The sequence below is a fragment of the Pongo abelii genome, chromosome 3 (genome assembly GCF_028885655.2).
Source record: "Pongo abelii isolate AG06213 chromosome 3, NHGRI_mPonAbe1-v2.0_pri, whole genome shotgun sequence".
Classification (NCBI taxonomy): Eukaryota; Metazoa; Chordata; class Mammalia; order Primates; family Hominidae; genus Pongo; species Pongo abelii.
The window spans coordinates 52,853,970-52,869,013 of NC_071988.2; the positions used below are offsets into that span (position 1 = coordinate 52,853,970).

The 15,044-nt window shown below is 34.9% G+C and overlaps 1 protein-coding gene across 2 annotated transcripts in view; it reads left to right on the forward strand.

The window, feature by feature from the left end:
* The window catches only part of TECRL (trans-2,3-enoyl-CoA reductase like), a 137,489-nt gene that overhangs the window by 95,997 nt on the left and 26,448 nt on the right, over positions 1-15,044 (forward strand). For both annotated transcript variants that reach the window (NM_001133988.1, XM_024245654.2), the window contains 3 exon segments: positions 2,761-2,876; positions 7,634-7,739; positions 12,309-12,381. In NM_001133988.1, the coding sequence (NP_001127460.1) occupies positions 2,761-2,876; positions 7,634-7,739; positions 12,309-12,381 (295 nt within the window).

The following is a 15,044-nucleotide window of genomic DNA, read 5'->3' on the forward strand; positions in this document are numbered from 1 at the left end:
ATTCTGAAATATACATTTTTTTAACTGCTGATTGCAATTTTAGAAAAAGAGATAGTAAATCCAACAATGCCCTAATAATGATAGCACTAATTTTTTTTTTCAAGATAAAATGAAATGCATGAAGCACAGTTTAAGCACATGGGCTCTCACCAATTCACAATTGCAGCTTCATATTTCAATGTATTTTTTAAGCAGATTATTACCTTTTTCTTTTTTTTTTTTTTTTTTTTTTGGAGACAGAGTCTCGCTCTGTCCCCCAGGCTGGAGTGCAGTGGCATGATCTCGGCTCACTGCAAGCTCCGCTTCCTGGGTTCACGCCATTCTCCTGCCTCAGCCTCCCGAGTAGTTGGGACTCCAGGCACCTGTCACCACACCTGGCTAATTTTTTATATTTTTAGTAGAGACGGGGTTTCACCATGTTAACCAGGATGGTCTCGATCGCCTGACCTTGTGATCCGCCCGCCTCGGCCTCCCAAAGTGCTGGGATTACAGGTGTGAGCCACCGCGCCCAGCCGATTATTACCTTTTTCAATTTGTACATATATCACATTGAAGATTCCACTGAGGTTTCGAAGACTCTCAGTTTCCTTGCTTTCCTAGTACAAATAATGAATTTTGTATTCAAAACAAAAGATTAGTTTAATACAGTCAACTTTTTGAAAGAGGAAATATAAATATGATTTGATAATAGAAATAAATTGAAATTTCAATATAGTGTTTATCTTCAAAATAAGAAGAAGGTGTATCTGCCTCTTTAGAATATAGAGTCTTCAGTATAATTTTGTATTATAGGGGAGTTTCTAGTCTTTGTAAGTTCTTGTGATGTACTTGGTTTGTATATGCCTGCTTTTCTGTTTACTTGATTGTATTTGGTTTTGATTTTGTTTTATTTCCCTTTATTTAGTAGAAAAGACCAGTTCCATTTTCAGAAGACCATATTAATATTTGTCTATCTAGACCTCATTTTCTTCATCTTGAACTGTTTTCTGATTACTTTCTAAGTTTAATAAATCATCTTTTCTCCTTTCTTCTATTTGCACTGAAATAATTTTTTTAAATGCATTGTCCAAAAGTTACTTATCATTCTCTAGTGCTTTCAGGACATATTATTCGTAACCCTCCATATTCTAGCAGAAAAATATTCTTTATAAAATATTAAGCCTTCTAAAACATATTTTATATACTAGTAGGCTCTCTTGAATTATTTTTGAGAGATGATCGAGATAAGATTATAGTTTAATTTCCTCTCATCCAAAGAAACTTCAGATCTGTGTTAGCATTTTTATTAAGTTAATAATGAGTGACACTTGGTCCAAGTTAACTATTGTACACAACATTTTATATTCCTGATATATTCTTAGAGAATTTGCTCAAATTTGACTTCACTAGATCAATTGGTGTTGAAATAACTATTTTAAACCTTTTATTGTACTAAAACAATTACCCTCTTCATTATTCCAGAGTTTTGGCATTCTATCATTACACATTCACAAGTGGCAAACATTTTCTTTATATCTGAATAATGATGTATTTTGTAAGCCATAAATTACTACTGTCTCTCAAATGAGATTGCTTTTTATAATGATTTGATCAGAAGCTGCATTGTTTTTACTTCTCACACACAAATCTTTCTTGGTACATGAGAAAATATATATATATTCCTAAAAGGCAGAATTATAGCTGAAGAAACCTCCATATGTAAATTACTATTTATGTATTTGTGTGTAATTATATATATATATAAAACCTTTAAATAATTACACACATATATGTATATGAATATATATATGAAACCATGCATATATATTATTCATTCTAACAATCTTCTCAACAGAGCTGTGAACATGATTTCTAACCAATGTGCACAGCTAACTGCATTTTTGACCAAAACGTGGAGATTCAAATTTTTTCTTAAAAAAATGGTAGCAGATGAAGACAAAATAGTTAATGGCAGTCAAATTTATTATTGTTAAGTTGTATTTTTTTTTCTCTTTGAAAACTCCAAAGTAAATTACTTTCCCTTCTCTGTCTAAATACTTCAGAGGAAATTTAACATGATTTTAGCACTAAAAAATCAGTTACCAAATTTAGACGTTAGCCAATTAATCTTTTGCAATCACTTGGTCTTGTTTTCAATTACCTTTCCAAATATTGTTAGTGTCTCTCTATAGTTCAAATATGGTTACCCCCACTCAGCTCAAGCACTCAAAAGTTAATTCTTTTAACCACACAACCAGACTCATTAGAATTAAAGTATAAAATTTCTAATAGAGAAAACTGAATTGTTTCCATTTGAATTAGAGTCAAATCAATGGATTCAAGCTGACAGGCCCATGGAGGGTAGGGTAGGGAAGAAAAGAATGAGAAAAAGAAAAAGAAAAAAGATACCCTAGCTCATTCAATTTATTGACAGGGACAGTTTATACAGAAGATTAAGTGTGTATTGGACTGGGCAAATACACAGAAAAATATATTAATAATGGTTTGTTTATTAAAATAAAATCTCCTTTTTACTATATCTGAAGAAAGAAACCAGTTTATTAGGTTCAATATTTATTTTTATTCCAAATTAACTATACATATATTGGGCTTTCTCCCCCTGGTTCTTCCAAGGAAGTCGTTATTTGCAATATAACTTAATTAGTTACAAAATAATTACCTGTTTCACCAATTTATGCAGTAGGCTAATACTCATAGACACAAATGAACCTTAAAAACATCTATTTTTATTGTTTAATCTAAATCATGTTTTATTTTCAGGTATTTTTGGCTGAATACACAGGACCTCTGCTAATATACCTCCTCTTTTATTTGAGGATCCCATGTATATATGATGGAAAAGAGACTGCTAGAAGATTACGCCACCCAGTGGTACAGTAAGTGATACACACACACACACACACACACACACACACACACACACACACACACACACACACACACACACACACACACACACACACACCATACAGGTTAAGGAGGGGATTAACTAGTAAACAGGTAAAATATTAATAAAGGTTGTTAGTAAATGTGATTAAAGTGGATATAATTTTATGGAAATGTATTTTAGATAACCACAAATAGTGTAGGTACACCAGCTTCCAAATTTGTAAACTAAGAACTATTAGGTATACCTTAAAATAGAGGTAATTTGTGTTAACAATGATCACAGCTGTCAAGAGAAACTGCAAAATTCAGAAACATAGTTAAAAGAAGTTTACAATTATAAAATTGAGAGACCATGTATAGGACATAAAACACAAATGCTTCCCTAAAAATGTATTGATTTATTTGGCAATGTTACATAGGAAAGAAATAATGACCTAAGTAATGAACAGGAAGAAAAAAGTTTACAAGTTACTTTTTATTTATTTTTATTTTATTTTATTATTAGTATTATTTTTTGAGACAGAGTTTTGCTCTGTCACCCAGGCTGGAGTGCAGTGGTCTGATCTCTGCTCACTGCAAGCTCTGCCTCCCGGGTTCACACTATTCTCCTGCCTCAGCCTCCCGAGTAGCTGGGACTACAGGTGCCCGCTGCAACGCTCGGCTAATTTTTTTTTTTTTTTTTTTTTGTATTTTTAGGGGAGACGGGGTTTCACCGTGTTAGCCAGGGTGGTCTCGATCTCCTGACCTCGTGATCCGCCCGCCTCGGCTTCCCAAAGTGCTGGGATTACAAGCTTGAGCCACCACGCCCGGCCACAAGTTACTTTTTATAAGTCAAAATCCAAAATTAAATACCATTTTGAAGTATGACAAAAAAAGAGTAAGGCAGCTGGGCATGGTGGCTCACGCCTGTAATCCCAGCACTTTGGGAGGCCGAGACGGGCGGATCACGAGGTCAGGAGATCGAGACCATCCTCGCTAACACGGTGAAACCCCGTCTCTACTAAAAATACAAAAAATTAGCCAGGCGTGGTGGCGGGCATCTGTAGTCCCAGCTGCTTGGGAGGCTGAGGCAGGAGAGTGGCGTGAACCCGGGAGGCGGAGCTTGCAGTGAGCTGAGATCGAGCCACTGCACTCCAGCCTGGGTGACAGAGCGAGACTCCGTCTCAAAAAAAAAAAAAAAAAAAAAAAAAGAGTAAGGCAATAAACAAAGTATTCTATATAATTGCGGTGTTTAGCATATTGTGAAAATAATCTCTCTCTCTCTGTCTCTCTGTAAGAAATATATACCAAATTAAATCGAAAGAGAATATTTATTCAGGATGCTATAGTGGGATCTGGGGAGGGAAATTTGTTGAAAAAAAAAAAGACCTGAACAAATTTTATGCATTAAATAAACTCCAAGTGAATTAAGAAGCAAATTGTAAGTATTTAGGTCATATGGATACTAAAAGATAGAGAACTAATTTCATCCTAACTTTCTTACCTCGAATCAAGTTTTGCCTACCTTTAATTACAGTACTCCAGCCACACTGACCTCCTTTCTTGTCCTGATTAGCTACTGTGTTAGTTCATTCTCATGTTGCTATGAAGAAATACCCAAGACTGAGTAATTTATAAAGAAAAAAAGATTTAATTGACTCACAGTTCCGCAAGGCTGGGGAGGCCTCAAGAAACTTACAATTATGGCGGAAGGTACTTCACATTTTCGTGAGTGAAATGAATGACCAATTATTTTTAAAAGAGGCTGGGATAAAGAGATTGGAAGGAGAATCTAAAAGCATTCTTTTTTTAGGCTAAATATGTAACATATACCAGATATGTAGCAGAGCATGAAAAAAGAAGTTTTCTTTAGTGTCATTCTCAAAGGAATTGACTCATATTTGCCTTTTTTTTTTTTTTTTTTTTTTTTGAGACAGGCTCTTGCTCTGTAGCCCAGGCTAGAGTGCGGTGGCTCGAATTATGGCTCACTGCAGCCTCACTCTTCAGGGCTCAAGCCATTTTCCTACCTCAGCCCCCTAAGTAGCTGAGACTATAGGTGTCCACCATCACAACCAGCTAATGCTTAAAAAAAAATTTTAGAGATGAAGTCTCATTATGTTGCCCAAGCTGTTCTTGAACTCCTGGGCTCAGGGGATCCTCCTGTCTCAGTCTCCCAAAGTGCCTGGATTATAGGCATGCACCACTGCACCTGTCTTACTATTCTTAAACCGAAATATTGCATGTTCAGTAGTATCTCAGTGATGAATGTATTTGTGCCACATTATTCCCAAATAACAAATATGTAAAGTTTATATAAAGTAATTCCACAGCAGATACACAAACTACTTTTGAAATTTAGGTATCTAGTTTTAGGTACCTAGATTTAGGTATCTAGATTTAGAAAATAATCACAGAGCTTCTGTCACCTAATTTTCAGGATGATGTTGTTTTAAGATGAATTCTTAAATTCCATATTCAATTGAAACACATTACAATGTTGTCTCCAAAATTGCTTTGAATCATATTATAATGTCAAAAGAAATTTCTGCTAAGTTCATATAGAAGGCAGATTTCTATATGTGACCCAACCACCACAAAGTTCTTCAGATCACTTAGAAACCTCTGCACACTGGGACTAAAGGCATATCTCCCGTAGGAACTGTATCTGCATCAAGTATCTTATGAACCTGTTACCTGAACATTTCCTTATCTTCTTCAACAGAAACCAGAAACCTGATGTAGCGCCATGCCTTCCTTGCTATTTGTAAAGTTGAAGCTGTGCTTTTCTGTGCTGTGCCCTCATATCCTGAACCTTACTTGATTTAAAATAAATGAGATTTTATCAATACTTTGGTTGGGAAAAAGAATTGGATTCACGCCTATTTTTGGTTTTACAGTTAATTTAGCAGTCCACAAAAAATAATCAGTGTTTGGAAGTTAAACATAATTAAATAGAATAATAATATTTTGAAATAAAATCAAACTTGGTGAGTTAGCAGTGACGTGCATGATGGCATATATATAAACTAAGTTTCTAGCTGTACATTCTATGGGGGGTTTCTATGCTCTCATGGTGTAATATAAAATAAGTAAATGTACTAATTTGGAGAAATCATAGCTCGAACCAAAATTTCTCACTTAGGACTCTGCTACATTGCTGCTTTTTTATAAAACAAAAAAATCTTATTACTCAAGGGTTTTTGTAACTACTTCTACAAAAGAACAATAAAATGAGGAGACATACCAATTTCCTTAACTACCCTGTGTACTCACAAGGCAGCTTCTTGTATCTGGACTTTTGCTTTTGTCTGACTTTCTAGAAAGCTCTTCCCCCAGATATTCATGTTGCTTGCTCTCTGACCTTTTTCAGAATTTGCCATTATACTTATAGGTATCTGCACCACATAAAACATTTATGTTACATAATAGGTTCACAATTTTGTTTTTACGAATTAATGAATAATGATAAATTTGCTGCTGACTTAACCAGGTTAGTGTTTATTTAATTATTTGTTTTTCCTAAAGTCACCCTACTCATACCAGAAATCATTTCCACTAAAATCAACTCCCAAACTTACAAATAAACTCAATGTCTGATTTTATTATTATATAGAGTAAATGATATGCTGATTTTTATGCTCAACCTTTACTGGTTAAAGTATGTCATCAGTCAGATGTGGTGTCTCATGCCTGTAATCCCAGCAGTTGGGGAACCCCAGGCAAGTTGATTACGTGAGCCCAGGAGTTTGAGACTAGCCTGGGCAACAAGTTTTAACCCGTTTCTACAAAAAATACAAAGAAATTAGCCGGGCATGGTGGCATGGTCCTGTAGTCTAGTTACTCAGGAAGTTGAGGTGGGAAGATTGCTGGTGCCTGAAAGTTTAAGCCTGAGAGATCATGCCACTGCACTGCAGCCTGGACAACAGAACAAGATCCTGGCTCTAAAAACAAAAACAAACAACACACAAAAACTAGGTCATCTTTGATCCGTATTGATTTCTTTAATAGCAACCAAAGTTTTTGAGATTTCACATTTATAAATATAACAAAATAGGTACAAATCTTAATGAAAAATGCATTGTTTATACTATATCCAGAAAAATATACTGCTATAAATCAATCACGTTTTACATTTACTTTTAAGATAGTAATTATATAAAAATGATAAGAAGAGGTGGTAACTTAGAGTACAGCAACACAAACAAACACACAAAGAGACAAACTATTACAATATTAGGTAGGAAAAAACAAACAAAACAAAAACAAAGCACAAAGCTACATTACTACTGCACAGAAAATGCAATTTAAATTTTCTCAATCTTAGTACTTGCTAAAGGACAACCAGACAATTAAGAAGTTATTCTGAATATTATAAAATGTCAAATACATTCCAAGTAGGCTTTGGATATTCTTAAAACTTGTAAATTGTCTGTTTCAGTCGAGGCATTTTGATATGAACATATTTGCAATTATTATATTTATACCCACTCCTGGGACAGGTGTGAGCATAACAGTTTATGACTGGTATTATAAAATATTTCTAATGTCATCAGAAGTAAATTTATAGAGACTCTTATAACAGCTACTTTTATTACTAAATTTAGAAAATTGTGAAAATATTAAAGTAAGCATTTGTGTTTTAGCTACCAGAAACAATGTGTCCTAATAGCTAGAATATTAAACTAAAAAAATTAAAATGTATCATGCATGAGGCAAGCCAGAATTTCAAAAGGATTTTCATGTTTATGTTTTATTTTTTTTCCAGCTTGGCTTGCTTCTGTCATTGTATCCACTACGTCCGATACCTTTTGGAAACCTTATTTGTTCACAAAGTTTCTGCAGGACACACACCTTTGAAAAATTTGATAATGGTGAGGATGCTTTGTATTTTTAATAATGATTGAGACATTTTATATGTTGGATCCTTTGCAAAATATTTAATCATTGTTTCCTTCCAAAACTTAGATTTTCATGTTTAATTGTATAAGCATATCTTAAACATTCTTTTCTTAAAATGCCATTTTTTGTGTGATATATTTAATTTGAACTTAACCCCATAGAAAGATTTGTCATTACCTCATATTACAAGACAAGCTAGATACTCCTAGGAATCTTTTAATTTTGGTAATACTAAGCATTGAATTCAGATTCTTTGAGTGCCACTTGAAGAGAAGAATATAAGAATGTTCCTACAAATATACATCTGTGTGGGATTAAAATGGTGATACTATATTCCATTATTATGGCAGTTGTCAATATGATGCTAGTGTGTTTGCTCTTCTAGAAATTGTGAATGCAACAGTTATCAACTACAAATAACTACCAAAATATGAAAAAATATGTAAAATATTGACATGGAAAAGTACATTAGACAACATATTGAAACTCAATTTTCAATTTAAGCTAAATTTTATTTTTCAATTTAAAATCTATTTTCAAAAAAAGGTTTGTCTGTACAAAAAGTGTCCTGTTTTTTGTCAAATATCTGCTTTGTAATATTGCAACAGAACAGACATTCTATTGTTGTCATTGCAATAAAGCAGTAAACTCTGAAATTCTGAGACCTCAGAAGTCATTTAGGACTGCTTTTTTAATAGAAGATATTACAATTAATCAAATCAGTTCAAGATCAACATTATAGACTACAACTCCTAAATCCGAGCCATTTCCATTCCAGTCAATCAACATGTGTTACTACCAATTATCAAATAATTTATTCTTTAAATTCACTAACTGTTGGAAAGATATTAGTGTATCTTATGCAATTGATAATTTATGTTTTATTTTTAGTAATTCATTTGTATTTACTACTTGCTAGAAAAAATAATTCTCACCAAATTTTTCTAAAATATTCTGTTAACTTGACATATATCACAAATATCCATTAATATTAGTACAATTGGAGCAAAGAAATGCATTTTCTTAGTGATATTAAAATAGCATTCGTAAAATGCTACTGTTACCATCTCCTTATGCCTTAGTTTAGTGAGGTCCGAGTTCTTGTCTCACAACCAAGAAGAATTAAGACACATGGCCACCAGACAGTGATTAGGGCAGAGTAGGATTTATTAAACAACATAAAAGCTCTCAGCAGCTAGAGAGTACCTGAATAGGTTGCCAGAAATGGGGCTAAATTCTGGGTCTTTTATGTGGCAAAGACAGGGAAGTCTTTTGTGTCTTACACCCTAAGGGGAGGGGTAGAGCTCCCCCTCAGGTTGCTGCATGGGCACATGCCTGGGGTTGGCCATAGATACTCCATCTTGGCTATTACCCATGAGTGCCTAATGAAAACCTGTGGAAGGGGGAAGGTTAAGCCACAATGCTAATGGCACTATGAGTTCAGGATCAGGATCAATTTAGTATGCATCTCGGTTCTTGTCTGCACCTGCGCGAGTGGCTGGAGAGTTTCTTCTGAGTAAGCATCTTGGTATAAGAGGAAATTCTTAACCACATTTCCTTCTGCCAGCTACATAACATAATGGGTGGTTCAGGTGTGTTCTTGTAGGCATTGTCCCTCTTGCAAGACCCTCCATCTCTATCTGCCTAATTAGCCCCTACCTACCTCCTCTCTCATTTCCCACTCTGAAGTGTTAACCCTAACTGCCATTAGGAGGAACGGGGAGCTAACTGCTCTGGCTTTTTCAGGCTGTGGGAGGGTGTTGTTCCAGAAAGGCAGAGGAATTCTCATATGGTCCTAATTCTAGTCCTTCGTAAGCCCTCCAGTATGTACATTTGAAAGTGTTTTCTCCTCCATTCTCCCATATTATCATTAGGATCCTATTTAGGGTCATTCAATGGTACTGCTGTCTTTCCAACTGGATAAGGCTTTCCCCTGTCTCTGGTATTATATGAGATACGAAGCTCATATCCAAATTTCTTTGCTGCTTGCAAGGCTGCCTGTTTCTCAGCAGTGGTCAGAGTTTGATTTAAGAGTAACTTATCATCCTTTTAGAACAGTTTAAATACATGGGTTAAATTCTGGAAGGCCTCCATAAATAAGTGATGTTGGGGCTTGCCCAGAGTGAACGTTAGGGTCTGAGGGTAAAAGGAGTCCTGGTGATCCAGGTTGTTCTTAAGGGGAGTGCAGGCTGAAGATTGATTGTTACACATATGGAAAGAGAGGGTAGAAAAGGCATCCCTTAGTCTGTCTTCCACTTTTAGGGTGAACTTGGACGAGGAGAGAGAGAGAAAAGACATCTCCTTTCTCCTCTCCTCCTCCTTGTATCTTCTGGGTCCCAGCAACCTTTATAGGGGTCGCCTGTGGATGCAAGTGTGACCTCCAACAACAGACCAGGAGGGCTGGAAGGTAGGAATAGTCACACTTACCTATGCTGCACCCCAGGTCTCTGGTGTTGACCACCTTTGGGGTCCCTCAGAGCTATTTCTTCTTTTGAGCTTCATACCCAAAGGTTCCCACTTGAAACTTGGAAAATACCTTGAAGTAATTGAACTGGGGCAAGAAACATTAATGGAGGAGGGTGTCCTTAAATCTTTAAAGAGCATCCCTTGACTGATAGGTAATGGACAGAGCCAGATCATAGCATTCAAGGAAATGAAAGTGACTGACCTCCAAAACTAGCCCCTTCTTCCTGCCCAGGGGTTGTTAAACTTGGAGGAAAAATTGGTGTCTTTGAAAATGTAGGGATTGTCTTGGCTAATTCTGTGTGCTAGTAGCCAGGGAATTAGGGCTCCCCTGACATAGGACCTATAGAGCTCCCCACAGAAACAAATCCTTGCATTGTCAGTCACCTTGACAAATCCTAGCCTGTAACTTTGTGTCCAAATTCTTTTCAGATAGAGGTTTGAAAGAGAGGAGTTTGGGGCTTGGTAGGCATCCCTCAAAATAAGCCTCCTAGGAGAAGAAAATTGATTTCTCACATAGTGCACACTTCTATGCTTGCTGAGCAGTGCTGACTTCTCTCATGGAAATAAGAAGCAGCCTAGATGGAGAGGAGAATAGTCACCCAGGGACAAATAGCCTCCTGTACAGTGCCAGTGGGTCTCCTTGACTGGAGAAAGGAAATTCTATAAATCTTCATATGTCCCTTGTTCTAAGAACAGGTAAAAGCAACATTGTTCTGGGTTACACTTCTGATGAGTAAGCAAGCTACTCAATTTTCCCAATAATATTATCTCTCCTGGTTGCAAAAACACACATAACACTGAATATAAAGAAGGGAGAGCAACGATGATAGTGTCAAAAGAAAGAAAATGTGATAGAAAATACTGGAAATCTTTATCCAGCACCCTAATGGGGTGTCAGGGACTGGAGCCAGTCCAAAGGCCTTTGCGTAACACCAAGATGTAGCCTCAGCCAGATACCTTCAGTCGCCCCAGGATATCCTTCTAAGTCCCACACAATGGCTAGAGCTCCATGATGGGAAACTGGATTGGAACAGAATAAACATTCCCAACACCCACGGATGAAGAGGTTTTGACAAAGTCCTCATCGATAAGCTTGTCTTTTGAGTCTTGTAGGAGCAACAGCCATGCTATTCACTCTTAACTGGCTGACAGAGGCCCAGTGTTTTGTTTAGTTTCATGTAATAAAGAGAGCCAAGGGCTCTTGGAAATGAAAGTAAAAGAAGTCTGCTCTTACTCACCCTTCCCATGATCCCGGCAATTCCCCAAAATGTTACAGTCTCCTTATTCCTTAGTTTAGTGAGGTCTGAGTTCTTGTCTCATGACCAAGAAGAATAAGGAACATGGACACTGGAGAGTACGTAAGGCAGAGTAACATTTATTAAGCAATAGAAATGCTCTCAGCAGCAACAGGGGACATGAAGAGCATTGTAAGAATGGGTCTGAGTCCTCAGTCTTTTATGTGGCAAAGACAAGGAAGTCTTTTGTGGGTTTTACCCTAAGGGGAGGGGTAAAATTCCCCCCGGGGGTGTTGCATCTGTGCATGCCTGGGGTTGGCTATAGCTACTCCATCTTGGTTACTACTCATGAGTGCCCAAGCGAAACCCATGGAGCAGGGAGGGTTAAAGCACAATGCTAATAGCATTATAATGTGGTCAGGATCATTTTAGGACACCTTGGTCCTTGTCTGTGCCTCTGCGGGTGGCTGGAAAGTCCCTTCTGAGCAAACATCTTGGTATAACAAGAAATTCTGAACCATATTTTCTCCTGCTAACTACATAACAGGGGCAGTGCGGGCACAGTCCCACAGGTGTTGGCCCTCTTCTGAGACCCTCCCTCTCTGCCTGCCTAACCAGCCCCTACCTGGCTCCTCTCTCACTATTATATTGGGCAAAAAAATATTCCATTTATTTCACTTAGAAAATTTGTACCATTTTACATATAAATGCTGCAGTGTCTAATATAAATGTATGTGGTGGTTTCAAATTGTGACATGCATATAATATAAATGTATGTCACCATTGAAATATATATTACATATTTTTCCTAACTTTTATTTTGTTTTGTTTTGTTTGCAGAGTTGTGCCTTTTACTGGGGATTTACTTCTTGGATTGCCTACTACATTAATCATCCACTATATACACCACCATGTATGTAGGGTTTCTTCTTAACTAACCCTATACTAAAGGACCAACCTAAAAGCTCTATTCTAAATGACATACGTAATGTGAACAGCAGAACATAAAGGAATAAATAAAAAATGAAACAATTCATTTTTAAATTGCTTTCATATCATATTTCTTTAAATGTCTATGTAGGCCTAAAAGACCAATTGGACTCATGTATTTTTATTTATTTTGTTTCTACACGAACCACCAAAAATATTAGTAGGTTGTAAACCTCCAAAAAACCAGCTAATAAAATGAAAAAACAACAATTAAAGATAAAATTATTATATAATTATACAATCGTATACTAATCCGCTATCAGATATTTTACAAGTAAATGATAAACATTTAATTATTCTTTTAAATATAATTCAACAAAAAATAGGGGCCAATTTTTCTGTGACATATTAGTTTCTATTTATGATTTGATTTACTAAAATATCATGGCTCTTGACTCAGACGAAAAATTTGGTTGAATGTACACTGGATGAAACCTAATTCCTTGGTTCTTAATCTTCAAGGAAAAAGTTTGCCCTGATCAAGGAATTTCATTTCTTCCTTCAATGTGGACTTTTCTCTCTTCAGCTTTTACTGTAGCACATAAGGCACACAATGTAAAGCTCAATAATTAAATGGTTTTTCATTTATTTGACAATTATTTTTGTGGGCTATTTCTGGTGTTTACAAAGTTTAAAATAAATGGAAATAATGGTATATTCAAACTTTATCTTAAATTTTAGAAAATAACTTAAACTTCCTTTTATTTCTTGGCTGAAGTTGTAATATAAAGAATTACAGTGTTCAGGGTCTTTGCCAAAACCAACAAGTTCAGTCTGGGAAGTGAAGAGTCATTGATTTCAATGATTAAAACTTCAGCTGGTCTTAATACTAACAATTAACTATGAATATTGAAAGTGAAAATTTCCTGTATCTTCTGATTTTTCATATATTTTATAAGATATACTTATTCTCTTTACAACGTTAGCACATAGAAGTATTGCTCCAGACTATGTTAATAAGACATGCTTCTGAAAAATGCTTCATTTCCATATTGGTTACAAAATAATAATAGTAAATTTTGTTAATATATGTAAAACATTTATTGAAAACAATATTTGTTAATAACTGTAAATATGCTATTTATTTTTAATTAAAAACATTATTTTGCGGCTTTAATATTCCCCATTGAAGGCTAGAAAAATGATGCCATGAAAAGATAATTTCACTACGCTCAAGATCTTTAAATGCATAAGATATAAGTAGGACTCAAATTCTGTGAAAACATATTATAGCATTTTAATACTGACGACAAGTGGAAAATGAATATCTTGTCTAGGAAGTCCACACTTAACATGGTTGTAATATACATGAGATACAGCTATTATGCTTTAGTTAAATCACGCTAAATAATAATGTGACTTCTAAAACAGTATATGATAGAATAAGCTGCTTTTTCCTTTAATAGAGAAAGCATAAATTAACTTTTATTAAGGCTTTCTATTAGGTACAATGCTAAACAGTTGGCACATTTTGTCTCATTGAATCCTCATGAAAATTATACTGTTTGTATTCCCACTTTACAGATGAATATCTAAACTTTAGAAAATGTAGGCAGATTTTCCAAATTTACTCAGCAAATAACTGGAAAATAATCTATAGCGTAGATACAGATAACAGTAAACTGTGCAAGAGGTTAGCCATTCCACAGCCAGCCAGACACATAAATTCTGTATAGACATCATCATGGAGATCCCCTTCACAAAAATGAGCACATCACCTTTATCTTGAGTTTTGATCCAGGTAGTAGAGGCTTCTATTTCCTTTTTTTTTTATATACTTGATCTGAATCTAGATTTCATATAATTTTCAGTTGAAAAAGTTGATTCACATACCCAAGGGCTTTCTTTTTTTTTTCCTCCTATTTCTTAAACTGTTAGTTATATGGGCTTAGGATACCTAACACACATTGTTGACAAATAACAGGACCCAGAGACTCTCTCTAATTTGTTCCATGCTTATGCCATTTATTGTTTTTTTCTGTAAAATTTCACTCTTTTCTACATTTATGCTGTAAAAAACCTTCTCTTTCATTTCTGATCACTTTCTAAGACTTTAGTAGAATATTTTCCCATTTCATAACTTTGATTATAATTAATAGATTTATTTTAATTTTAAAAATTGATTATATATTACATCATAAAAATTCAATTCTGTACTCACAAAGCACAAATAGCAAAAACTACATTATCTTTAGATGAGATAAAATAAACCTTAAAAGTACAATATAAGCACAAAAAATTCTTAAAAAGCAAAATGAGGTGATATTTAAAACACTTCCTAAATTATTTTAACAGTAAAAGATATAATAATAATTACAGAGCACCTATGACAAGGTAACAAAAAAGAAAATAGTACATATTAAAGCTGTTTTCAGCAAAGCAGGTATAATCTTAGTAAATAATCATATTTAAGGAAGATGAAACACTTCAATTAAACAAATCAATAATTCTTTTAATTTTTGTTTTAATATATCTTACTTTGCTTCATTAAATCCATCTGCTTAAGGTTACAAAACAGACAATTGATCCAATTTTTATATTGTTCCTCTTGAAAATTTTCATTAAATTATGCATGCTTACAACATA